A 27955-nucleotide genomic window follows, 5' to 3' on the forward strand; every position below is an offset into this window, starting at 1 on the left:
GGGCTTACTCACAAGGAAGTGCACACAGGATTCTGATATAAGCTATGCATGTGTGGAGGGAGGCTGAGCCTATCCCAATCACAAGGTCCTCACAGACTTCCAGAAAATTCTTCTGTCCCCCTTTTGCCCTCTCTCCAATCTAAAGTGTGTAAGTAAATTGTGTTCCAAATAACATTTCCAAGTAACTCCAGTGCAAGGATCTTCTAATGGGTTTGACCTTCTACGGCATCTTCTCCAAGCTTAGATGTAAGGTGGACCCTTAAGTGGGGGCTACTTGTTTGTACCCTCTCCTGAAGTTTTAGGCTGGCTACCAGCCTGTGTAGTGCTTTCAGCTGAGATCCACTGAGTCATGGCTTAACTGAACTTTTGTCAAAAGGCCTCCTCTGGAGTTGCAGCCCTTTGGCGTCTCTTCATATTTATTCCTCATGTTCCACAAATTTGGTAACTTGTTTTCTAAGGACATCACATGTAGCGAGCAGAGCACCTGGAATTGCCCTCCAGCCTTGGATGACTGATCATACCCAGTGCACTACCAGAAAGCAAAGTGGTAACCTGCTATAGTGACCTCAGTCAGATCAGCCACTTGCACATATATCTTTTTAGCTGTAATGTCTCCAAAGGAATATTTGTTCCCATGAAGGTATTCCCATACATCCAACAGTGCCGCAATCTGGAAGGCATTTTTCTACAGTAAATGTACTATCATCCAGGAATGACTGAAGGGAGTGAACCAAATCAGAGAAGACCAGAAACCTGCAGTTAATACCACAGAGGCCAAAAGCAATGCATTTGGGGATTGCCAACAATGGTCCTGAATGCTTTCTTCCACCTCTCCACTGTAGCTCTCTTTGAGGCTCCCACCTTTCCTCCAAAGAAGTTGGGGCAGCATGTGTGGGCTGGGCTCCCTTTCTGTTCTCACAACAGTCCTTTAAAGCAGGTTAGGCTGAGAAAGACTGACTTATGGTTTTGAGTCTTGGCAAGAATTTGATTCTGGGTATTCCCAGTTTGCTTAACCACACTGGCTCTTATTATAGAATTGCTCTTTAATTCATTTCTATTGCATTTTATGTCAGGATATCAGTTTCATCAAAACTGGAGGAATGCACCCCAAGGTAAGAGAAACAGAGGACTTTAACCAAAATGAATATAAGGGTTTTCCAATACCATTTCATATGAATATTTTGTTTTGTTTATGTATTTGTTTATATTTTTATTATGATGATTATTGAAAACAAGAAGTATTTTCCCCTCAAAAGTCTGAAACATTACGTTGCTTACATTTTTATATTAAAAAATTGTGAATAAGGAAGATAACAAATGGCTTCACTTCTTGATTTCTCCAAATAACATCTAGTTCTAACTAGCAGATTATTGTAATACATTACCAAGCAACGTTCAAAATGTAGCATGGGATTTTTTTAAATACACAGTTGCTTCCTGGTTAGCCAGTAGGTGGCAATATTATAATAGTGTAAAATAAAATGGCTGTACAAGACTTGATTGCTCTTTGCAGGAACTACTGACAAATGGTTGGTTTTTTAAAGCAAGAGAGCTTCAGCTATGGGGCAGTATACAAATGCAATAAAGAAAGAAGAAAGATTTAGTAATCGACATTTTGAAGATATCTATGGAGTCCCACTTCTTATTCTTCAGACTCCCAGAGGCCTATTTAATTAGTTATGCCCCTCTGTCATACACTAAGACATACCTGAGTAGGGAGTAACTTTATCTATCCCAGAAATAAAATTGGCCAATGTGCCATGCCAAAGTGAAATGCTATGTGCCTCCAACTCTGTCTATTTCTTAGGGAAAGAACAACTGAATTGAACAAAATAACAGTTCCATCCCCATACAAGATAGTGATGTCTGAGTCTTATATGAGAACGTAAGAAGAGCCTGCTGGATCAGGCCAGCAGCCCATCTAGTCCAGCATCCTGTTCACACAGTGGTCAACCAGATGCCTATGGGAAGCCTATAGGCAGGTCCTAAGTACAAGAGCACTCTTCTCTCCTGCAGTTTATACCAAGTAGTATTCAGAAGCATGAAATAGTATATGAGAGCACAATTCTGTTCCTGATGTCCACTACTGAGCTGGCTTGGGACACATACAGAGGAGGTATCCATTCCTCCACAAGGGTAATCCACGCTCCACTCCACAACTGAGGTGCCAGAGGAAGACATCCCACACAGGAGAGGATATGGGGGTCTCTAACTGCAATATACAGCAGTTGTGACTTGTTTCTCCATCTATTTGGCATATGTGAAAGCTGTGTCCTGTATGAACTGCATTGCTCTAACTCACTTCCCTCGCAACAGTGGAAAACAGACCCCCACACCTGCAACCAGGCTGTTGATCAACCAAGGCCAGGCATCCTGGCACTGTTGGCCAAACACTCATGAGCACTTTTGCCTTGTAGGCTTAAAGCCTGGATGCAATGGGAAAGAAACATCTGTTCCTGCCTGCATGTAGAAGGCTGTATCCCAGACTGCAGCTCTGCTGGTGCAACAGACTTCTGTTCGTGCAGGGGAACTTCCTCGTCCTCTCCTGTCCCCTCCAGCCCTCCCCCCAAATCCTCGAAATCAGCTCAGGAGGGTTGGAGGAGAGGATACAGAAAAGATGCATCACATAACATAGTAAGCCAAACTGGCTTTCCACAGGGGTGTGGTCCATACGTTAGATTACAGCCCCTATCAGCTCCAGCCAGTATGGTCAATGGCAAGGATGACAGGAGATGCAGTTCAACAACATATGGAGGGCCAAAGGTTCCCTGGCCCTGGCTTACTAGGACCATGCAGGTACCATGAGAGGAGCTCACAGCCGCTTTTTCTCCACACCTTTTTGCTCCCACTGTGCTGAGCTAAGCCAAGATCTGGCTTAACATGTTGGCCGAACTGGGACTCATGGACCAGATTTCTCTTCTCCTTATTAACCACAAGCTGTAACCAATGCCACACCAGGCCATTGTCTGGCCTCTAACCATTCAAAAACAGGAATTGTACAGCTTGGCATTATTCCTCATATTACAGCTGAAACGACATTAAAGAATATATTTTCCTTTCATGTAACAATCCAACAGTTACATTTAATATTAACATTAAAACAGAGCTTGGAAAAGTTACTTTTTTGAACTACAACTCCCATCAGACAGTTTAAGAAGATTGCCTATATCTTTTGTTAGTCTTATCACTGTGGAATAATAATACTGTATCAGTCTTCTGATCAATAGGAGAATGCTGCAAAGCAAAATGTGAACTGTGGCCCATGTAGCCTCAGTTCTTTGAATAATCACTTCCCTTAAATATTACAGTGACCATCTTGGGCAGGGCTTCTCAATACAGCAGGGATGGAGAGTCTGTGGATCTTTAGGTGTTACTGGATCCCAACAACCACCAATCCCAGCAAGCATGGCCCAGTGGTAAGAGGATGACAGGAGTTGTAATCCAACAACACCTGGAGGGCCATAGCTTCCCCATCCATGCATTATAGCAAACCTTCCTTGGATTAGGATCTTGATTCCTGTGCACAGGAAAAAAAAAAGCAAGATAAATTGTTTTCCCTTTCCCATTAATCTTGTCTTTGCAAAATTTCTGACTTGGCTTTAGCTGCTGTGAATCAAACAGTAGTTTGCACCTTTGAAACTTTGGCTACACAGCAAGTGGGGCAGAGGTGCAAAGCTGCCAGAGAACAGCACCACAAAATTGTTCCATTTTATTTATATTTTGTTCCAGTGATGATGAACAACTCATGGAATACAGACCAAGAGACTGGCACTGCGGACCAAGTCAATGGTGATTCATCGCTGAAGCTAAGCTGCTATGACCTAATTATCCCATGTACAAAAAATACATTTTGAAAAGAATCTGCCATGGATCCCTTCCTTCCCTCTGCTCATGTCTGACTTCTCTACTGAAAACCTGTGTCACAAAAGAAAAGCATCCATGGGTCCTGTTGCACCTGCATTTGAGCTAGGATTGAGCAGGAGAGTTAGTTTTGCTAGTTATAGTGACAGTTAATATTAAGAGGCCTTTTGGAGAACCACGGGCTTCCCCATTAAAATACAATGACAAAACTGTTCAGATTGATAGAAAATACTTGCAGATGAGTAACTGTGGACAAGAGTTCCATGGTGGAGCTAATCAGGGCCAATCCTACAATTAGGCAGAATGAAGCAGGGAGCAAGGAATGCCACTTGTGCGTGTGCGTGCATGCGTGCACATAAGCCACGTAGCCTGTCAGACACGCCCTAACCTAGCCTGCTGCCACCAGATGCAGTGGAGGATACTGTACCTTCACCAGTGCTAAAGTAAGACTCGACTGCTGTTTTAGTTGCTGTCCATACATGGAATGGGAGGGGGCACCATCTTATCCTTGGGCTGGGCGTGAGTGCTCTTAACTAAGTCTGCAGATAATGGATGTTTGTTTCCTATAGTTCTTCTCTTCCATTCTTTTATGAAGCCGGACACATTGGTTCCGCAGCACACTGGGAGGGAAGAGTAAATCATCACATCTGTGACCCTGTCCTTGCTTCCTTTACAAATTTATTTTGATTTCCATTTGGCTGAAAATTACCTGCTTGTCCCAAATAACTGGTCTTGATTCCATCATCTGGGAAAAGGAAGGAAACCGGGCTGAGTTTTGTGAAGATAATAGACCATTATGCAAATGATGAAGCCCTAGCAGCCACTTTCACAAAAAGAGCACCTTTGTCAGGTCAGCAATGATTCCCAGTTGGAGGCTAATACGTTTCAGGAGCCAAGCAGATCCCCAGCTTCTCTGAAGGCTGCCGGGGATGATTGATGGAGGCCATTTGTCTTATCTGGAAGATGACAGGACTATAGAGTCTGGAAGAGAAGGGAGGGCCAGGCTCCCCTTTATTCTGCTGTCTTTCTCCCTGCCTCTGTCCCCATTGCACTTGTCTTTACCCCGTGCTCCTGCCAGCAACTTCTGTTCATTGCACAAACCCTTCTGAATCAAAAGTTTTGTTTCACAGAGTGGGGTGGGGGAGCTTTGTGTCCTCATGAGAACGTGTCTGCACCTCCCATTGCTACCACTTTCAGCTCATCCAAACTGCAGCTTCTCCCACAGCTGGTTTGGTGTTGTCATGCTAAAGAGGAAGCAGAGGATCGTGTGGAATAGATACCAGCGGCCACAGTGTTTTTCTGCCACAGTTGCCTGTTTAGACTATGCCCCCAACCACATCAATTTTGCTATTCCTCACGCTTAACATTTGGACTACCAGAGATCAGTGCAGCTGTTGTATGGCTTATCAGGTATGCTGAATCAGTGTGTTCTATTCCCACCCACCCCCTATTCTTAAAAAAGGCTTCCATGCAAAGAAGCTGAAGACAGCAGGACATTTTTCAAATTTGCATCTCAAAAAGTGGGAATGGCATGGTTGAGAGGGACCCACATTGACATTGTCTGGGTCCATATGTGCAGGCAGCAGTGTTGTGATCACACCAGTAATTATGCATTGTCTCGATGCTCTATTCCAGATAGTTCTAATGGAGCTATGAACCACAGCCTAGAAGTGTAGGCATGCCAGATCCTCTGCCCCAGACCTCTTCAGTTAGTTTTCCATTTATCAGTCCCACCATTAAGCCATGTCACTTTTTAAAATTGACCTAGGGTGCAATCCAACTCATATTTAAGCCGGGCTGAGGGGAGTTGGATATGGCAGACCCCCGGCTGAACCGGCAGGGTCCAGGCTTTGCCGGCAGAAGGCTCTAAGCTGCAGCAGAGCTGGGACCCTGCCGGCTCAGCCAGGGGATCCGCCAGCTCAGTGAAGCTTGGTGGAAGGGGTGCCCCAAAAAGAGACATTCTGGGGGCATGGTGGAGGAGCCAAGTGGGGGGATTTACACAACATCCAACTCCCATTTGGAGTGTTCCTGCGGGTCCCAATCCAGGCCAAAGTTATATTAAGAAAAAGGTCAGTCCAAGAAAATAATTGTAATGGAAGTTATTGGGGAGCGCTTACTCACCAGTAGGGGTATTTGTGAGAGCTGGCTTTTTTTGCCATTCATGCATGCACCTCCCTGCTGAGCCAATGTTTAGCTGGTCCGGCGGCTCCCAAACTGCAAATGGATGCCATGGAGCTTCTCCACCAGCACCCCTTTGGCTGGCTTTCCCTGAGTTGGATTGCTCTGCCCACCTTGTGCTGATAGCTTATTGCAGGAATAGTCAATGTGGTGTCCTCCAGGTGTTTTGGATTACAATTCCCTTCAGCCCCAGCCAGCATACTGCTCAGGGATCATGGGAATTGTAGCCCCAAATATGGACAGTACTCAGTCGCCCACCCATCTTATTGATTCCAGACTATAGTGCAGCTACCTTGGGGCAGTTTAAACTGGAGAACAAGTTGTGCACTGGCAAAAAGTACATTACTGCTTTGGGAACAAATGCCCAGGTAGGAGTAACCTAAATGTAAGGGCATTGCACTGACATCACAATCACAAAACAGCAGGTAACTCTCTGAGCAGTTGGTATGAATATGCACCCATGTGGTTTGAGCCAATTTCAACAATGCCTACAAAATATTTCACTTTTGAGGTCTTTCCCAGGTATGGTCATAATTGGCTGCAACCATGAGAGTGTCTATTTATACAAGCAACTAACCGTGCAGAGTGTCATCTATGCTGCAAGCACAATTTATAAGCTGGGTCTGAGACAGGTGAGGAATGGATCAGCACGACCTAGTTTTTCACTTTTCAAAAGGGATTGGTGGGCACCTGATAGTGTATTTCCTTGAACAACTGCAAACCTGGTGATTTGTAGTTATTTTGGCAATTACAAGCACCAACTGAGGAGATGATTAAGAACTGTGTAAAGCAGCTCAAAATTAATTGATTGAATGATTAGATTTATATCCCACCCTTCCTCTCAGTAGGAGCCCAGGGCAGAAAATATATATTCTGAACCAAGCCGGATGAGGGTTTTTTAAATCATATTGTTTTATCAGAGCTAAAAAACATTCTGCAATACATTACAGACAGAACACAAGCTTTTTTTTCATTGCAGAAGAAAACACACCATGAGGTATGCAAGCAATCAACAAAGGAGTACATGATTATGGTGAGAAGGGGTTGCATGTGTTTTGTTTTGTATAATGGTGAGAAGGAATGTTACTATATTCAGAAGCACATCTGTTTTAGAGACGGGATATTCAATTTTAAGGTTTCTGCTGTCCCACATGGTATAATCAGAAACGGTCTAACACAGGTTGGGACCTGAGGCAGAAAACAATCATACAGCTCAACTGTATACATGGTTACTCAGACATACTAATAGTCTTGATGGCTATATGCAGCCTCTAGGTTGCTAGGTATCAACAATGGGAGAAAACTGATCTGCTAATGTCTTGCTGATGGGCTTCCCAGAGGCATCTGGCTGGTCAGTGTGGGAAACAGAATGTTGGACGAGATGGACCTTTGGTCTGATCCAGCAAACCATCTCTCTTGCTCTTATCCCTCTGTGTTTGCTTCTGCCTAAGTGTGCTTAGGACTGCAGCCAAAGTAACTAATAATTTGCTACACTTTTTACAGTACCTTGAAATCTGTTGTCTGGCACAGGGTGTTTCACCCTCTCTAATGGCAGGTCTGGCCCTGGATGCAAGGATGACACATGTTTCTCACTAGTAGTGCCATTAGCTGTCATAAAGCAGCTTTATGATTTCCAAGCTGATTGGTCTCATTGTCAAGAAAAGATTAAAGAGCAAGGTAGCCTCCTTTCATCTTCCCTCAGGACATGGAACATTTCTTTTGTTGTTGTTGTTCATTAGCCACTTGGGCCAGGCAAACTGCTTTAGTCTCGAGACTTCAGAAACGCCCTGGCATGATTTATAACAAGAACAAGAACAACTCTTAAATCCAGACAGCATGGTGGGAGGCATTTGTGTAATATAAGTACAAATCCACTTGGTGAATTGACTTCCCTATTATAGAAACCACTGGCAGGAATTTGGGACAGGAGTCCAGGGCCCTTCTCCGCAGAACAAGAAGGTTCCCCAATGCAAAAGAACTTCCTTCTTGCATTTTGAAGTAAGTGAAGTTATACACATTGCCATCTAAAAAAGAGGTCCCCTGTAAGACTATTAAGTCCAGAATTTAACACTGGAAATCTAAAAAAAGCAGATGTGAACTGGCAGATGTGAACTGGTTAGAAGTCATTAAATATGCCACAATAAAAAACACACATCTGGACTTACTTTATTCCCAGGGGGAATTGTGCACTGCATTTGGTTTAGAAACAGCAGGTTTCAGAGTAAAACTAGAAGGGATGCAGAATACTTGTAGCTTGTTTTCATTGCCAGTTTGCTGCCTCTCAGCTAGCTAAGGACTCTAGCTAAGGGTGTTACCCTCTTTCACAGACATTTTGAAATATACTTCTCATATTACACCTATACTCAAAGACTATGCACATTTACTTGGGAGTTAGGCCTATTAATTTCATCAGAATTTATTTTTGAGCTTAGGAATGCAGCCCATGCACACTTCCTTGGGAGGAAAGACCACGAACCCATTGCTAAAGTTGCTGAAATATTTTTTACAAAATCCAGTGGCTTACACAGTAAGCTATTACTTGTTCACCATATTCTAGCCAATGATGCATTTAAATCATTACACAACTGGAAGTCATATTTTTCTTCTGTACACAATATTGGAAAGGAGATTGAGTTTTCATAAATACATTATAGACTCTATTTACAGCTGCTGACAAACTCTGGGGGTGCCAGCAGGCTCTTCTTATGTTCTTAACCTGCCATCCACAAAATGAATGGAATAATAATGGTAGGCAGTGTGGTGGAAGGTGCCAGACCCAAGCAGAGTATAGAAACCAGTCCCAGGAATGCTGAAGCAAGAATGCTCCTCTGGTCCCGAATAATCATCTTCACCATTTCACAGAACTGCAAAAATCAGAATGGAAAAGTTTAGAATGCAAACCAAGAGATGCTTCCAACTGAGAATGCATGCATAGAATCATGGCGTGGAAAGGACCTTGAAACTCATCTAGTCCAACCTCTTGCTAATGCAGGAAATCTACTACCACAGCACCCCAAAAACGTGACCATCCAGCCTCTCCTTAAAAACCTTTAACAAAGGAGACTCCACCACCCTCCAAGGAAGGAGATTATATAGCAGACTATCCAATGCTAAAGACTTAGGTAGTATTTTTTCAAAATGTTTTTCAAGATGTTTTGCTATTCCAAGCAACTGTGCCACATGATCCAAGAGATGCCCCCAATAGCCTCTGTGACGTTGCAAAGGATCTTGGAGTGCACTTTTTTTATTGGGGAGCGCCCATAGATTAGTGAGACCATGGAGAGCCACTGCAGGTTTAGAGTAGATGGACCACTGGTTTTACTTAGTATTAGGCAGCTTCATGTTACTATATTCTGCACCATTAAGATATTTGCTGTCTCAAGTAAACACTTGGGTTGCCTGCGAAGAGCCCTGTTGGAAAAGACCAAAGGCCCATCTAATCCAGCATCCTGTTCTCAAAGCAATCAAACAGATGCCCATATAAAGGCTACAAGCAGGACAGGATCACAGCAGCACTTTCCCACTCACATTCCTCAGCAACTGGTATTCCACCTCTAATCATGACTAGTAGCCATTGATAGCCTTATCCTCCATGAATTTTTCTAACCCCCATTTAATAAGTACATTAAAGGTAGTGGTTCTCAAGATGGTCTAGTCTAGAAGCTGTTCTCCTAATTTGATATGCCTGAAAGCTGGCTGAAGTCACTGGTAAGGAACGTGCAGCCTCACTTATTCAGAAGCATTCACTTCTCATGTATAGCTTTGATCAAGGCTGATTTCTGACATTTAACATAGACTCTGTGGCTGAAGAAGTCTGAGCCATATGAATCAACGGCTGCATTCTTGACTGAAATTCACCTCTGATTCTAAAGTGCTTTATTTAACTTTAGTGTGAGCTTTGTCCTTAACTTGGGATAGTCTCTGGGTAAGTTATTTTGAGACACACAGAAACACAAAGCACAAACTAATCAAGTGTATGAGCAGCCCCACTCATTTTATAGTTCCCTCTCCTGGTTTGATTCTTCTGATGCCTGTCACCCATGTCGTCACCAATGATCAGTAACCCACTCCCCATTCCTTTGAATTTCTAATCATCCAGATGCTGCGTGTGTTTCTAAAACCACTAAGTTAAATGATGCTATGTCCTCAATGACAAGGTAGGCTAGAAGGTGGTTTCAGTTATCTAATAACTTTTGCATAATGGTATTTCAGAGCTTTTGAGTGAGTCAGTTTTGATTGACTGGAGATCTATAACTCTCTGAATGTTTACACTGTACCCACCCCATCATTCATGTGGTTTCAGGACAAAAATGTCAACAGAACTGTGATATTTGCAACTTATTGACCAGGACACTGGGTTGGGATGAGACAGCAGACGTGAAAGGGACAGAAAGGGGAAAACAATAGTCTTTGGCCAACGTGCCAGTCCACAGTGACATACAAGCTGGGATATAAAGTCGTGAAAGGGGGGGTTGGTTGTTTTAAGCGATTTCAAATGAACAACTGAAGGCTTCAGAACTAGCTGTCCTACTTCTTAAGGAAACATACTCATTTAAACAAAACAAAACAAAAAACAGGAGGCCTTAAGGGTTTAAAAGTTGTGACCTCTCCAGGCAAGCTATTTATTAGACTACTGAAGCAGTATACAAAAACGCTGTTAGATGAACGATGCTAAACAGTAACACCAATTAAAATCTGGTTTTGTCTCTCAGAAAGCTGGCAAATCTAAATGACCTCATTGGCATTTCACACATTCAATATTTTTAAGAGAGAGAGAGAGAAATTAAAGCAAAATAGCCTTTGCTCTCTTCGTGCCTGCACTGAGAGTACAGAGTTCTAATATGTGTTCCATTCTAATTAGCCACCCACAAACTCTGCCTCCTCTACAAGAAATTATTTGCTTGGTACCTAAATAAATCTGATGTATTTCCTTTTGCAGACTTCATCAAGTTCAGCTCATAAAAGCACGTCCCTGAGCTAACCTGGAGCTGCTGCTTGTGCCACCCTCATTTCCTACACAATGTACCTTTATTTCACTTGAATGATGGAGAAGAGATTGGCTCTGCTCTTAGTACCACCATCTCCAGTTTTATAGGACAATTGTGTGTAGCATCTTGAATTTAATGGCATTACATTTAGATGTTTACCCTTTTTGGAAAAATGGGCTCTTTTTTCCTCTACTATAATGCCAAAGCCCTGCCTTTTAGAACAGTACGTAGTGTGAAACTAAATCAATGTTCATTTTCATTCCATGTTCCCAGCACTCCAATTCAACAGGAGAGCTCTATTTCCTTCACACTGTTAAGTTTGGGAAGGAGGGTTCACATGGGGCCATCCTCAACAATATGAAATAAATCCAAACCAAACCATGGATCCAACAAAATTGAGCTGAATTCAAGCTATGTGCTTCAGATGGCTGTTTACATGCTCTGCTTTTAGAATGCTGCCAATTTGAAGAATCAAACGTTTTCACCAAGGTGGAAAAGGAAAGGGGGCACATCTATAGCCTATCAATTTCAGCCATTCGGGGCATTGCTATTTCACTGGAAAAAAGCAAGGAGCATTATATACGCTGTTCAGCGCTTCCTATACCAGATACCATTCTTGCCAGGTAGAAAGTACTCAAAACACCAAGTCTAGCATTCCATTAGCAGGCCAAGGACAAAATCCTATTTAGACTTATTGGGCCCTTGCAGGATGTCAGGGCTTTGATCTAAGAGAGACGGATGGAATGTTAAAACAAAGACTTGCTCACTACTGACTGTGCAAGAAACTCTGAACAGAATTCAAAAGGACTCTCAGCATAGTCAAATCTTGAGCAGAGAAGGATTTTAAAAATAAATAAATAAAAGCCCATTCCTAAGGAGCAGGTTTGGACAATCACCTTCACTTCTCCAATAGCAAAGGGAAGATGAACAGTTCTCTTCAACAGGGAAGGCTCTAGTGAAAAAGATTTTGGGAATAGAATAAAACTCTGCCTGGGTTTGCTTTCAGACAGGAAAACTGGATAGTCAGCATTACTGCAGGATCTCTACACTTCTTTTGCAGCATCAGGTCACTCTGCCCTGCTCCCAGACGATCCAGCGCCCAGACAGGGGTTGCTGGTTTTTATGTTGTTGTTTATTCTGACTACAGAGGCTCATTAAGTGTCTGGACAGTGGTCTTGCTGGGACAAGCAAGAGAAGCCTGGACTCGAATCTAACTCATAACATTAAAGACACTGTGGCCTTTTATGGATGGTTAGACATTTTTGAACTAACACAGTTGGTTACTAGCAGTTAAAAGGTGCAAGACAGAACCAAAAATAAAACACTCTCAACTCATTTAGCTGACTTTCTCTTCTGGGGAGGAAAAGTACAGGAGAAAAATGGTTATAGAAATATTGTAAATGCACAACATATGAGTTCCATAGAGCAAGTTACCATGCATTTGTTCCTCCCCTCTTGCAGCACATCAGAGTGCTCAGATCAAGGACTCGGAATCCCTTTGCCAGGTTGCCTGGCTAGGACAGTGGCAGTTTACCTTCTCAGTCTGGAAGCTGACTGAAGAGCCATATCTGCAGAAGGTCACAAAATGTTCACAGTTGTTCCAAAGCAAGCTGTATTCTGTGGCACCCACTAGTTTTTCTGCTCTGCAGACCACCTCTTCATTGCACAGGACATTGTTCTTGAAGAGTTTGTCCATGTGATTTACCAGAATAGAGCCTCCATAGGCAAAGTCTTCTACTGTGTCCACACGGATCCTGGCCATTTTTGTGATGACACCCAAGATGAGTCTCTTGTTGGTCACTACCTTCTGGATCTGTTTCTGATCACTGGTGAGAGCTGGCAGGATGTCTGGCATCAAGTGGGCCACTCGGTTGTTACCCAGATAGATGCCAAAATGAATGAAGAGGGTGCGGGGCACCTCCAGCAAATCTCCTGGCTTAAAAGAGGTGGTATCATAATAGTAGATTTGTTTTTGCTTTTCTTCCTCCTCTGCACTGGACCCCATACCGAGAAGTCTGAAGTTGGCAAGCAGCAAAAACTTTTCCAGTAGCAGGGATGCTATTTCATACATAGGATTTTTCATGATGCTGATCTTATTCGGTTGCTGTGGCTGCTACTAATTCTGCTTCAACATCTTGCCTTTTTATCATGGCAGGAGGGGCTGTCCCACAACCAGCATCAGTTTTGATTGGCAGATAGGCAAGTGGGTGGTTACTGTGGAGTGAAATAGACCTCTACTCAGAAAGTGTCTCTTTCAGAAATATTTTACAGGAATCATAAGTATACCTTCAGTATAGAAGGCACACACACACGCACCTAGACCATGTATTGCTTACTTATCAAGATGCAAGTACTTAGCAAATGAACAACTTGATAGTATGGAATGATGTGTGTAAGTGCCAACACACCATTAGGCTTTCGATTCAGATTTTGGGGTATTACAACTTATGAGCCCATTGCAGGAGACCATTTGAGAAACAGACTAGAGATGCAATGTATACTTCCTTAGGAGTATTACTGAACTCAGTGGGCCTTACTTCCAAGTAAAGCTGCAGATGTTTGAGTTACAAGGCTGCAATCCTAAACATGCTTATAGCATGCCAGAATTCATTTTGGTGGGATTTACATCTAAATAAATATGATTAGAATTGCAGATTTTCAATCCTTTGCATGTTTACTTGGAAGTCCCACTATGTTCAATGATTCTTGCTCCCTAGCCAGAATGTTTAGTACTGCAGCCTTACACAGAAGTAATTCCCATCACTAGCAACAGGATTTACTTTTGAAGTCTAACTGTGCAGTAAGTGTTAGGAAAATGTTGATAGACATCATCAACTGAAAAGTTCTTTGTTGTGTGGTATGTACATTGGATCCCTATCTCTTTACATGTACTTTAAATTAACATGCACTAATTAAATGATATAGAGATATGGCCTTGCTAACCAAAAATGCCACCCTGGGCTCCTGCTGGGAGAAAGGGTGGGATATAAATCAAATAATAAATAAACAAATAAATAAAAATGCATCATTCAAGGCACTAAATAACTTGACATGAACTCAGCTTGGCCCTTAACAATAAAAGGTCTCTCAATTTGCCAGATTATGAGGGTCTAAATGCCATGATAGAAATAAATTCATACTTGCATTTCCTAGGTAAGTGTTCAACGCATATCTCACTACACAGTGTGCAGGTAAGATAGCATCAATATCCAACGCAACACTCTATGCTGCTTTTGTCAAATGTGGTTTCTGTCTGGCAGAAGTTTTGGAGAACGCTCAGATTTCCCTAGAATAGACATACAGCCCTATTTTAGTTTTATTTTTGAGAGAAGCAACATATCTGTATAGAAGCGGGGAAGGTATACATTTCTGTTCTGCCTAAAAGACATTGGCAATCCCTTTCCCATCAAGCTAATATTTTCATACATCATTGAGAAACTTGCGTGACTGAAGACGCTAAGGCCCTAGAGATGGAGAAGCGGGCTGATGGGGAAAAAGCAACTGCCAAGTGCCAAAGCAAGAAAGCCCCTAAAAGTCCATTTTGCCCCCCTCTTAAACTGGATCAGCATTTGCTGTTTAATCTAAAAAGTAAAACGTTGGCTGGCTTTGGGATGGGGTGGTTGGGGAAGACGTCTTGCACGTCACACGTCCATTCATGTAATAACATAATTATCGCCGCCTGTACTTTCTGCGTTTCATTTCCCGCTGACGTCACTTTTGACAACGTCTCCCCATCATCAGGGGCATATATACCTGCAACTCAGGATAACACTCCACGTATCTCAGGAAGGGGACGACGACCCACGAAAGTTTTATGCCCTAATAAATTTGTCAGCCTTTAAGGTGCCACAAGATTCTTCGGCGATGTGACTGCCAGCGACAGACTCACGGGGCTGGCAATCCACTCACCTCCCAGCCAGGGACGCCAAAGAAACGTGGCAAGGGAGCCAATGCTCCGGAGTTAAGATTGATTTCGGGCTAATCCATTATGCCAAGCGCTCAGTGCCAGCAACAAAGCCCCGCAAAACAAAACGAACAAAAACCGCCCCCAACCCCATCAGGTCGCGAAAGCTTCTCCCCTCCCCGGGCCCCGTCGGAGGCTCCTAAGTTTCCTCGGGGGCTGCAAAGCATGATTGATGAGAGGCCATTCATCTTACCTGGAAAACGACAGGGCTTTAGAGCCTGGAGCACAGGGGGGGGGGCTACTCCCCCGGGCCGCTCTCCATTCTCTCAGGCTCGACTACCGCTTTTTGGCCAGCCCCTGCCTCCCGGGCTCACTTTTTGCTTCGCTCCCCCGCGCTCGCGATTCAGCCGTTCGCTCCAGAGGGAGAAACGCTCCACTCTCCCTGGGCAGCTGAGAAGGGGAGGGGCGGGACCCAGGGGGGAGGGGCGGCCCTTGCTCACCCTCCCTCCCTCCGGGTGCCGAGCGAGAAGGAAACCTCTCCGATTTTCCCCCACTTAGACGCCGGCAAGGAAGAGCACGTTCCTCCCAGTGCCGCCCGGACTGAACTGGAAGAGCCATTCCATGTTCCTTTCAGTCGTTGGGCCGAAGCAGTCCAGCCGGTCGCGGGGCTGATGTAGGGCAGGCAGCTGGACTGCATCCCCTCCCTAAGGGCTTGCTTGCAAGGGCGGACGGGGGGGGGGAGGAATGCACCAGCGAAGGCGCGAGAGGTGCACCTCGGGATCTCTTGCTCTAGTTCCAAAATTATCAGGAACCCGCTCGGAGGCACAGAGTATCTAGGCCCCAAGAAGCGTCCCGCCAGCACCCGCATCCTCTGGAATGCAGCTCCTGGATTGAAGAGCGCACACCTGGCTCGCTGCTCTGGATGCGTGTTGCAAACGATTTGACAGTGGCAACGGAAGCTTGGCTGCTATTATTCACCTTTTCACCGAGGAATCGTGTTAGGCTTCCGAAGAAAAAGGAGCATGCCTTCCGTCTTTCTCGCGTCTCTTCTCCCACGGAGGCAGAGAACGTCGAGGGCATCAGTTGTAAAGAGAAAAACGATGCAAAACGGGGGAGGCGGAGCTAAATGGGGACAGCAAATAGTTGAATATTCAGCATCAATATTTGCAAAATGGCAATTCTCTGGAGCAATTTGTGTCAGCTCGATTTGATTAACTGGATACAGGAGACAGAATGACTGTTTTCGCACTCGTGTCCTGCTTATGAACTTTTCACTGTCTCCCCTAGCTAAGCGATGGCGTTTAAGACAATGCTTGCTAGATCAAGCAAAGCAATGCTTAGTCGTTGGCCACATACACACCATACATTGAAAGCCCATTAGATGTGGCCCTTACGAGATGTCCCCAGGATTTATTTTAGGATTGTTAATATAGGAAGTGAAGATCAAGACTGATCTTCAAAAATGGAGAATCAGTTTTAATTTCTAGAAGCTCTGGTTGCAGCCAGAAACCTGCAAAGCACCAAACAAATCCTCATTTGAACTTTTGCTACTTTCTCTTACATTCGATCTTATGATGGTTACTAAATGCAGATTTCATCTCTGGCGGCACCTTTCCCATCCTCTGCCTTTGTTTGGTTTACCATCTAGCCTGATGAAGAGTTCTGGAGAACTCACAGACTTGCACACTCTTTGGTAATGTTTTAGTTGACCTAATAAAGGTATTGCTCTTTTGGAATTTAATAAATGCTATATAATATGTGTCTCAGGCCCTAAAGGGCTACTGCAGAAATCTGTTTTCAGAAGAGACCAAAGGAATTAGAGTGAAGTGGCCCAGATTCCCACTCTGTTCCACAACTGGGGATCCTTACATTTAACAAATGCAGTCTTCTAATTCTGTTTCTTGTAGATGTACATTTTTGAGAGGTTGCAACTTTTTCTGATTAGTTTTAGCTGCACAGCCACAAAAAAAACCCAGGTACAACTCAATGCAGTATTCTCAGTGGGACCTTTAGCTGGAAGTCAGGTGGAGAGAGAATTAAGTGGTTCTTAGGGGATGTAAAAATATGTTTCATTCATTGTTTAGATAGAGACAGCTTTTGTTTTCTTTTTCAATCCCATTGAGACTTAATCCCCCCTCCCAAATGCCTGGGGTACATTACAGATAAATCCAGAGAGGAAATGCACCATGAAACCAGAGACATTATTTAGGTTCCTGGCCAAGAGCTTCGATTGCTTGGTTGAATCTCAAAAGAAACAAGAAAAACTAAAATTCCTCTTCTTACTACTTCCACTAACAAGCTAGAGAAACAACAGATAGTTTCACCTTACCTGGCAACTCATTAGGTCAGGAAGGGGATGGGGGGTGGAGAAAGAGAACATGAAATCAATGTATAGAAACCTTTTAAGAAAATGCAAACTATCAGCTCCAGAAAATTAAGTTGTATACTCTGCCCTTCTCTGAAATTAACATTTCACTGTCTCTGTGCTGTTGGGAGCTTCAGATCCTAAGTGCAATGGAAATTAGTTGAAATATACACCTGTATTTCAAAAAGAGAAAAGCCAGGAGCAAAACATTCACAGGTGGTGTAGAAAACACATTGCTCTTTATTAAGGGCATTGTACTTCTTGTTGGAATGTATGAGGTTCAACTCCAACTTGTGGGTTGAGGCTGCATGCGGTTAAAAAGGGTAGCTAGAGAGGAGACCTCTTGGTTGCTAGGCTATACCTATCCCTTTGATCTCCTGCTGTCTCTTCCTTTCCTGCTAGACTGATATGCAAAGGATGTTGATCCCAGTTCCTTCCTCCTTCCCAGTCTTCTGTCTCTCGAGAGGGGAGCAGACATCTTTCCTTGTTTCTCCCTCTCCTCCAGCATGAGGGCGAGCACTGGGCGCAGTGCTTGCTGCTCCAATGTAGCTAGTTAGCTAGATATAGGACTCTTTTCCTATCAAACATGTACTTCCAGAATAAAATAGTTATTTCTTATTTTAAAAATTAAAGTCTCTGTCTGACTAATTTGCAGGGAAGGTAGAATCTTAGCAAAGATTCAAACACACACACATAATCTCGCTCAAAACTCTCCATTCCGCTATGCAACTCTGCAGGGTCCTACAGGACATTGGGCCCAACGTCCTATTCTTCTGCCCCTACTTTTATAAAAGATAAAGAGCAATTTCCAGCATTAATCACACTCAGAATAGACCCGTTGAAATCCAAGGATCTAAATCCATTACAGAGCCAGTGTAGCATAGTGGTTAGAGTGTTGGACTACAACCTGGGAGACCAGGGTTCAAATCCCCACACAGCCATGAAGCTCACTAGGTGACCTTGGGCCAGTCACTGCCTCTCAGCCTCAGAGGAAGGCAATGGTAAATCCCCTCTGAATACCACTTACCATGAAAACCCTGTTCATAGGGTTGCCATAAGTCGGAATCGACTTGAAGGCAGTCCGTTTCCATTTTCAAATCCATTATGATGGGTTTACTCCTCTGTGAGGAGGACTTGCCAGGTACGGGGAACACGGCCCAGGCAGTTAACAACTGTGTCTTGTTCCAGTCCTCCCCACACCCGCAAGTTTGTTGGTTGTCCTATCAGCCAGCTATCAGACCTCCAGATGCTGCTCCTAAATGCCAGATACCGGTGCATAATAAGATTTCCCTCATTCATGATTTAATTGTGGATGAGGCAGCCAATCTGGCATGTATAACCGAGACCTGGGTGGGTGAGCAGGAAGGAGTCAGTCTCTCCCAGCTATGTCCACCGGGGTACCTGGTTAAGCATCAGGATAGACCTGAGAGTCAGGGAGGGGGGGTTGCTGTGGTCTATAGGAGCTCCATCTTCCTCTGCAAGCACCCTGTCCATGTGACTACTGGTCTGGAGTGTTTGCACCTTGTGTTCGGTCAGTGGGACAGACTGGGGATTCTGTTGGTGTACCGCCCACCCCGCTGCCCTAGCTGAGCTGATGGAGGTGGTCTCAGGTGTACTGTTGAGATCCCCCAAACTGTTGGTTCTGGGGGATGTCAACATCCATGCTGAGGCCACCTTATCCGGGGCAGCTCAGGATTTCATGGTCTCTATGACAACCATGGGACTGTCCCAATATGCCATGGCCCAACACATGTAGCAGGGCATACTCTAGACTTGGTTTTTGCAACTGGACATGGAGATGGTGATCTGAATGTGGAGGGCCTTACAACAGTCCCTCTGTCATGGACAGATCACTGCTTGCTGAAGTTAAGACTTACAGCGGTCTTTCCCCTATGCAAGGCTGGGGGACCTATTAAGTTGGTCTATCCCCAGAGACGAAAAGATCTGGATGGTTTCCAAAGGGCTCTGGGGAGTTTTCCAGCTGATAGGGCTGGCGTTCCTGTCGAAACCCTGGTTGAACTGAGGAATACAGAAATGACCTGAGCGGTTGACATGATTGCTCCTGAGCGCCCTCTCCTGTGTAGAGCTCGTATGGCTCCATGGCATACCCCAGAGCTGAGAGTGATGAAACAATATAGGAGATGGCTTGAGTGCAGATGGAGACAAACTCCTGGTGGATGTAATTACACACTGGTAAGTGCCTATGGTAAGCTGTATTTAGGGGCAGTGAGGGCAGCAAAAAAAAACAAGATTTTGCTGCCACTATCAAATCATCACTCTGCCACCCAGCAGAGCTCTTCAGAATTGTCTGGGGGCTATTACACACTGGCCCCAGGGACATGGTAGAACCATCTGAGGCCCGCTGTAATGAATTTGCTAGGCACTTCCAGGATAAAATCTTTAGCATCTGCCAGGACTTAGATTCCAGTGTTATAGCAGGTGAATCAAGTGGGTTATAGAGAGCACAGCCTTGTCCCGATTTCTTGGATGAGTTTCAGTTGGTACAGCTTGAGAATGTTGACAAGGTGCTTGGACAGGTTTGTGTGACCACTTATTAGCCTTCTTGGCTAATAAAAGCTAGCAGGGATGGAACAGCCAGCTGGGCCAGGGAAGTGATTAATGCCTCTCTGCGAGAGGGGGTGGTCCCTGGCTGCCTGAATGAGACAGTAGTGAGACCATGCTGAAGAGACCCTCCCTGGACCCAGAAAATCTTAACTATAGGCCGGTAGCAAATGTTCCATTCCTGGGCAAGCTCCAGACACTCTTGGATGAGACCAATTATCAGGATCCATTTCAGTCCAGTTTAAGGCCTGGTTTTGGCACAGAAACAGACTTGGTCGCCCTGTATGATGACCTCTGTTGAGAGACAGGGGTAGTGTGACTCTGTTGATTCTCCTTGATCTCTCAGCGGCTTTCGATACTATCGACCATGGTATCCTTCTGGGAAGACTGGCTGAGTTGGGAGTGTCTGCATGGCGGTGGTTCCGCTCCTACTTGGCAGGTCGCCTCCAGAAGGTGGTGCTTGGGGAACATTGCTCAGCACCCTGGACTGTCCAGTATGGGGTTCCGCAGGGGTCAGTTCTGTCCCTCATGCTGTTCAACATCTACATGAAACCGTTGGGTGTGGTCATCCGGAGCTTTGGAGTGTGTTACCATCAGTATGCTGATGACACGCAGTTCTATTTCTCCTTTTCATCTTCTTCAGGTGAGGTTGTCAATGTGCTGAACCGGTGCCTGGCTGTGACAATGGACTGGATGAGGGCTAATAAACTGAGGCTCAATCCAGAGAAGACTGAGATGCTGCTAGTGGGTGGTTCTTCTGACCAGATGGTGGATATCCAACCTGTCCTGGATGGGGTTGCACTCCCCCTGAAGGAGCAGGTTTGCAGCTTGGGGGTTCTCCTATAACAGCCTTTCCCAACTAGCGGGCCACCAGATGTTCTTGGACCACAATTCCCATCTTTCCTGACCATTGGCAATGCTGGCTGAGGCTGATGGGAGTTGTGGTCCAACAACATCTGGTGGCCCACTAGTTGGGAAAGGCTGTCCTAGAACCATCTCTGTCACTTGAGGCTCAGGCAGCCTTGGTGGCATGGAGTGCCTTCTACCAACTTCGGTTGGTGGCCCAGCTATGCCCCTATCTGGACAGGGATAACCTTGCTTCAGTTGTCTATGCTCTGGTAACCTCCAAGTTAGATTACTGCAATGTGCTCTATGTGGGGCTGCCTTTGAAGATGGTTCGGAAGCTGCAGCTTGTGCAAAATGCAGCAGCCAGATTGGTAACAGGGACCAGATGGTTCAAACATATAAAACCGATTCTGGCCCACTTGCATTGGCTGCCTGTGTGTTTCTGAGCTCGATCCAAGGTGCTGGTTTTAACCTATAAAGCCATACACGGTTTAGGACCACAATACCTGATGGAACACCTCTCCCGACACGAACCCACCTGTACGCTATGCTCAACATCCAAGGCCCTCCTCCGGGTGCCTCCTCCAAGGGAAGCTGGGAGTCTGGCAACAAGGGAGAGGGCCTTCTCAGTGGTGGCCCCCAAATTATGGAATGATCTCCCTGACAAGGTGCGCCTGGCACGAACACTGTTATCTTTTCGGCGCTTCTCCCAGGCATTTAAGCATGTGTTTTTAAATTGCTTTTTAAAAAATGTGTTTTTAAATTTGTATATTTGTTTTTAATGTTTTAAATTGTTGTAAACCACCCAGAGAGCTTCAGCTATGGCGTGGTATACAAATGCAATAAATAAATAAATTAGGGCCTCTCCACATTTACCATTTATACTGGTACGGTTACTCTGTGTGTGTGGATCTTTTTGGCATGCTGCCACACATTATCATTATCCAGCTAATATTCTGGAATAATGTACTTAAAAAACACTTTTTGTTCTACTGCAAAAAAATTGACTTTTGTGAAAGATCTGGAATGGATTCTCAGTATTTTCATTTGTGTGGCATGTGTGCAAGCATTGTCCCAGTTTCTGCATGGAAGGAGTTGGTGGGTGTGGTTTGGGAGATGACTGTTTTACACCACTTCCCTTGGACTGGCAGGAGCTGTCAGCATGGGCCCAGCACTGTTCTCCTGTCCTGTTCCATTCATGTGGAAAGCAAAATCCCGTGCACATTTTCTCATAACAGTGACATGTGATCAAAGTTGTAGACAATCAGCTACAAATTCACTCTTAAAAATGTTGGATCAAACAGCAACTACACCACTATAAATGCTAAGTGTAGAAAGGCCTTTGGTTGGTTACCACCCAGACAACTAATTTATTACAAACAGGGAGGCAAAAGTAAATGCCCCTGTAACAAATTAGGTAAACTTTACACAACAATATTTTCTGATATGTCTGGATGTTCCCTATGTCATCCCACCCCACCCCACCCCATGAATCAAGGCATTTTAGGACTGATAAATTAAGAATCATTTTGATCAGCATACAAAATTCAGTAAATAGAATCAGTGTAACAAGACAGGTGTTTGATCAAACTGGATGTAGATATTTTGATCCTAGCAACAAATGTTTTGTTACACAATGTTTTAGAAAACAGAAGTGTCATTAATACAACAATGTACAAAAATCTGTCAGCACGAAAATGTAGGCTAAATTTGCATTACTTTTCTACAATATTCAAATTTACAATATTATTGGGATTAAAATCTCAGTTCGCCCAAGTGATTCACTGAGTGCAATCCAACTTGTACTTATGCTGGGCTGAGGGGAGTTGACTGTGACAGACCCCAGGCAGAAGCCCCTCACCCTGGCTCAGCCATGGTTCAGCCATGGCTCAGCCAGGGGTGCTCTGGGGAAGCCCAGCCTGGCAGAAGTTAGCAGAAGAAGGAGGATTCTGGGGGCTCGTCAGAGGAGGGACTGAGAGATGCAATATTCAACTCACAGTTGGAGCACTCCTGTTGGTTTCGATCCTGGCCAAAGTTATGCCGAGAAAGAGGTTGGTCTAAGAAAATAATAATAGAAGTCAGTGGGGAGTGCTTACTCGCTGGTAGGCGTATACATGAGAACTGGCTTTAGCTTTTCTGTTCATGCACGCAGCTCCTGGCTGAGCTGACATTCTGCTGGCTGGTGGCTTCCGAACAGGAAATGGATGCTGCAGAGCTTCCCACCAGCTCCTCCTCTGCCAGCACCCCTTCCGCCGGCTTCCCAAGTTGGATTGCTCGGTTAGGCTGCAATCCAATACCCCCTTAACCTGAGATAAGCTCCATTGACCTCACTGACATTTACTGTTGAGTATTCATGATTAGGATTGTACTGTGAGGATGCAATGCTATGTTCACTCATTTGACAGTAAGCCCACACTGAAGTCTTACTTTTGAGTAAGCATAGGACTGCATGAGTGGATTGCCTCCACTCTGTCTCAGTACCATCTATTTCAAAATTTTGTTAGGACAAATGAACTAGAATAAGTTTTTAAATACCGTTTCTCCATTAAAAATACTGCAGCAAATATTTTATTTAAATATGGAATCATTTTTGCAATTTGTGTAAGTACTTGGATATGTATAAGTCAACAATATTAAACAACTAAACATACCCATTAAATCTGTTTTATGTAATAGTTTGATGTGTGGCCACTTTTCTCTAATAGGTGAGATGGTAACAAGGGAAACTGGTAATACTGTATGTAGGTTATCTGCTTAAATAACCTCAGGAGTAAACTGCACCATTTTTTTTGAGGGTTGGAGGGAGAATTCCAAACCTTTGCTTCAGATGTTTACAACCTGTGTAAATACCCCGACTACAATTTGTCCAACTCCTCCTCCCTATTGCCTGCTAGAGCAGAACAAAATGCTTCAATGAACCATCAACTTTTAACTCCACTTCACTGTCTTAGCATTAATTTAGGCTGCACACTTAGAGAAGATATGCATAGGATTTTGCTGTTAGAAAACACTCTTTCATAGACTTTGGAGATTATAGGCATGTTCTGTGGTGTCTTCTTGGTCAGAAATTATTATTAGCCTTAACTTTGCTTTGGGAAAGTTCTTGATATTTGTGGATATTCATGTACAGGCGGGTCCCGCTTATACGGCAGGTTCCGTTCCGGACTGCCACCATAAAGCGGAAATCGCCGTAAAGCAGAACCCATTGAGTATAATGGAGCGCGTCGTGCAAAAATGCCACAAAATGCTGCAAATGAGCAAAAACGGGGAATTTCCCCTAATTGAAAGCTGCTGCATTAGCAGAACGCCGGAATGCGAAGCGCCAGTAAGCAGGGCCCTACTGTACACTTAAATTATATTCCTGTGATGTGGGGACTAACAGATGGGCAACTAAAACGGACCCTATGAGCCCTTAACACTTACAGAGAATTCTGCTGTAAAGCTGGAAGGACAAACACCAACCATCTACTAACTCAGTGGTCTGAAGCTGTCACTGCCCTTTCTACATTTGAACATACCTCTTATATTCACTAATCTCATGTGGATACTTATTTGAATATATGGACTGCCTATATTAATGCATACTTTTAAGTCAAGATCAATGGAACAATTTTGTTAACATCACCTGACAATGTTTCCTCCCCCTCATATTTGCATTTTTAAAAAGTAGACTTTGGACAAAGTTCTTTTTAGGGTGTCCAGATGAGAAACAGGGCACCTACACCTTTAACAGAAAAGGAAATTTCAGCTGGTGCAGCTTGACTTGCAAACTACACCTGCTGAAATTCCCTCTTCTGCACAACTGTTAAAGGTTCCAAGAGCCCTGTCTTCTTTTTCACTTGGCCACCCTAGTCATTTCAACTTGACTATCTGTATTAACAATGCTAAGACTGCAATCCTATTCCCATTTACCTGTGACTAAGCTCAATCAAACTAAATGGAAATTACTTCTCTGCAGACATCTACAATTGAGCTGTAAGGGCCCAATCTATTTCGTCCCTTATGGATGCTGCTGTTGGCGACACACAGCTCTCCTGCAACTGGAGTTCTACTCACAGGAGGACTGCTGACATGGAGGAGCAGTTTGGCGGCTGCACACCCAGATGCAGAGCTGTTCATTTATGCAAGAAAGCATACTACAGATGACTAATTGACTGTAAAAGCATGCTACTAGCCACTTCCCATTCTCTACACAAACAAATTTCCTAGCAGCCCAGCCCTTCTAAGTTAGGTCGCAGACAGACTGTTAACTGTTCATCTGCTTTCTGCTGTTGAGAAAGACATGATACATAGAATATTTTGCAGAAGGCTTAGGACCAAACTATTAATAATGTGGAGTTTTGTGCAGCTTTCCCCCATTTTTTAAAATGAAAAGTAACTGCTGGAGGCTGCAATTTTGAATGGAGAAACAGCAAATGTGGAGGAGATGCATAACTCTTTCCATGACAGCTATTTTCCCACTAAAAATGCCCAAATCCCGATAAAGCTTTCCCTTCCTTTCTATGGCTGTGTGATGAGATGCATTCAGAGTACATTATATTGCAGCCTATTGGGACATCATATTATCAGTATGAGCCTAGAGAAAGTAAGTAGGCAAAAATATAGAAAAGGAGACACAACAAAATTACTGATACCATTTAACATTATTTAATATCAAAATGATGTGTAGCACTTTGAGTAATGAAATGGACCACACCCAGATGTACTATCTACTTTTATTAGTTCTGCACAGAACTCTTAAGACCAAGTCCAAAGGCTGATCAACATAGTCAGATTTTAAAGGTAGCTTGAGCAATGCTTCAGGAGGGACTAATATGGAAAACCTGTTTATAAGCCTTGGCTTTAATATGCATCTGCAAGTTTCTGGTAAAGTTAGCATAGTCAAAACTAGTATTATAAAATCATTTTTACAAGCAAAAACATCTACAAATAATAATTCTAAAAAATATATCCAAAATAACATTTGTACTCAGTCCTTCCCAATAAAACATTTAAAACTTGCACTCATATACCATTTTTTCTCTTCACTGCAATCAGGATTTCTGATGTACTCTAAACCAATACCGTTTTAACTCATTGTACCATCAAATGTGATCTTTCAAGTTCAAGAGCCAGCATGCAAAGAATCAATAGTTTAATATGCCCAAGAGACCTAAATACTTTTATTTATCATCTTCAGAACTGTTCCCCTCCTTGCCATGGCAAACCACTTTTAAAACTGAGTTTCAAAAGCAGTTTGTGACATAGTATGGTGGCATGGGGGAGTTTAAAATCCCTCTGGGCATCCCCACCTCTTTAGGCTTATCTGAATAACTCTTTGGATCTTTGCAGGTTTGTGTAAAACTTACATTAAAGTGCATTCAGAGTAGGGCTAAGGTTCCCACCTTGTCTCATGAATATGGACATGAATGAGGTTTTAGTTTCTAGTAGAAAGTGTGATCAGTGGTACTTCAAATTGCTCACCTTGTCCGATTACCTTCTCTTCAGCTGCCTTGCAACATTTTTTTCTTCCTTAGCTTCCTATTAGCCCTGACTTCTCTCAGTTTTGCAATGCACAGTGAAGACTCTTGGAGTATTTCATTTTGGAATGGGAAACTGATTCAAGAGTACAGAATAGCTCAACACAATCTGGAGAAATCCAGAGTAACCTTTCATTAGTTATATACCATCAATATAATTTATCTTGCTGCATGTTGGCTAAATACAAATACTATGTCGTTTACTGAATATACATACTTAACTGGTTGCATACTTTAGGTCATTAATGCAGCAGAAGTAGCCATACAGCAGCCTTTCCCAGCGTGGTTCCTTCCAGATGTCTTGGACTATAACTCCCATAATCTCTGGCCATTGGCCTGCTGGCTAAAATGGATGAGAGTTATACTTTAAAACATCTGGAGAGAACCAGGTTGGGAAAGACTGGGACAGAGTATATTAGGAACCCTTCAATTAAATCAGTGCTCACCCAGCAGCTACGTTTCAATAACCATTAAAGACTGAAGGAACAAGCAAACATAAGATTTTTTTGCCTGCTTGAGAACTGGCTAAGTAGCAAACATCATCATTTGTTTTGAGTTGCTAGTGTAATTAGGCATACTACAGACCGAGGCAGTAACAACACCTGGGTCCCATAAGGCAGCATCTATTTGCAAACAGTGATGCTTTAATGGTGGCAAACTATATATTATCAAGATTACACAGTGTTGCTAGGGTTCCTGCTGTACCAAAAAGCAGTGGAGAAGGACAAACTTTTTTTATTTGGGAACAGTGGTTATCTCTCAGAAAGATATTCCATAATTTATTGCTTAATTATATTAACAGGAAATAAATAGGCTCTTCATTCAATGCACGAGACAGGAAATACCAGTCACGTACAAAGCAACAAATCTGGCATTACTCAAAACTTTCCCTTATCTGTGCATAGGCATTAGTTAAACCTTTTGCATGATAATTGCCACCAAAACATTTTAGTGGTTTCTTGATTTTTGACTTAGTAATGTTCTTCTGGTTGATGTTTAACATGGTTTAAAAACTGAGTGAGGCCAATGACATCATTCTACTAAAGATTTTAAATCCGGAACATTTTTAATCTGGAAGTCCAACAGCATCTGCCCAAATGCCTTGCCCTGTAAAAATAAATAAATAAATAATGAAATGCATATGCATCTCTTCATGCAACAAAAGTAATTTCTTATTCAAACAAGAAAACACCCAAGTATTTGCTCCTAATGATTCCTCCATTTGAATAGCAACTCCTTTCATTGTGCTGTAAAGTACTTATGAAGAAGAGGCTGACCTTCCTTCAATTTGTACTCCTCATTTAATTAATTATTTGGACTTATTTCTAAGCATATATGCACAGGATTGAGCTGCAGGAGTCTCTATAGAAAAGGAAGCTAAGGAACAGAGAGCAAAGGGAAAGGCAAGGCCTAGTAGAGTGCTTAAAACCCAAATGGTGACTGAAATGTCAGCCTCAGATTGCTGTTGTGACAGTCCCCACAGACTTTGCAGAAGCAAACACAGAAAGGGAGCACAGCATGGCAAATCACATTACGAACATTCTGAACTCTATAAGTAGAATTCTACAATATTGATCAGTAATATCTTCTGAGATGTTAATCTACCACAGTTGGTTAAAAGGAACAATGTAACAGGAAAAGAGAAAATCAACAGCTTGATTCCTACCTCAAGCATACACACAAAATACCTTATGGCACTTTAAAACCTAAGGCTTCAATCCTACATCTACTA

The 27955-nt window shown here is 43.4% G+C and overlaps 2 protein-coding genes and 1 long non-coding RNA gene across 6 annotated transcripts in view; 1 reads left to right on the forward strand and 2 right to left on the reverse strand.

The window, feature by feature from the left end:
• The first annotated feature begins 114 nt into the window (after window positions 1–114).
• LOC133364251 (uncharacterized) lies at window positions 115–4171 on the forward strand. The gene is made up of 3 exons (XR_009757895.1): window positions 115–148; window positions 1074–1112; window positions 3730–4171. It is a non-coding gene; the product is annotated as an uncharacterized LOC133364251 (long non-coding RNA).
• Window positions 4172–6927: 2756 nt separating this feature from the next.
• LRAT (lecithin retinol acyltransferase) lies at window positions 6928–16017 on the reverse strand. Of its 4 annotated transcripts, none has more exons than XM_061584500.1 (4): window positions 15910–16017; window positions 14168–14313; window positions 12562–13241; window positions 6928–8903 (listed from the first exon to the last, which is right to left on the reverse strand). In XM_061584500.1, the coding sequence occupies exons 3-4, from the start codon at window positions 13108–13110 to the stop codon at window positions 8751–8753; spliced, it is 702 nt and encodes a 233-aa protein (XP_061440484.1). In that variant the 5' UTR covers window positions 13111–13241; window positions 14168–14313; window positions 15910–16017; the 3' UTR covers window positions 6928–8750. The 4 variants fall into 4 exon arrangements, with proteins under 4 accessions (XP_061440484.1, XP_061440481.1, XP_061440485.1 ...); XM_061584497.1 differs by lacking the exon at window positions 15910–16017 and adding an exon at window positions 15185–15456; XM_061584501.1 differs by lacking the exon at window positions 14168–14313.
• Window positions 16018–25367: 9350 nt separating this feature from the next.
• LOC133364236 (uncharacterized) overlaps window positions 25368–27955 on the reverse strand; it is a 96286-nt gene continuing 93698 nt past the window's right edge. Inside the window, exon 20 of the mRNA XM_061584510.1 lies at window positions 25368–27330. Coding sequence (XP_061440494.1) covers window positions 27256–27330 — 75 coding nt within the window. The 3' untranslated portion in view covers window positions 25368–27255. The remainder of the gene's footprint in view (window positions 27331–27955) is intronic.

The sequence above is a fragment of the Rhineura floridana genome, chromosome 9, assembly GCF_030035675.1.
Source record: "Rhineura floridana isolate rRhiFlo1 chromosome 9, rRhiFlo1.hap2, whole genome shotgun sequence".
NCBI lineage: Eukaryota > Metazoa > Chordata > Lepidosauria > Squamata > Rhineuridae > Rhineura > Rhineura floridana.

Bases quoted from the DNA above. Each gene is read 5' to 3' on its own strand.
- LRAT (XM_061584501.1), bottom strand. From the start codon at position 13,110: ATGAAAAATCCTATGTATGAAATAGCATCCCTGCTACTGGAAAAGTTT. The intron at 8,904-12,561 runs GTAAACTGCCAC...TGATTTTTGCAG, and splicing joins TCAGCTTCCAGACTGAGAAG to TTCTGTGAAATGGTGAAGAT.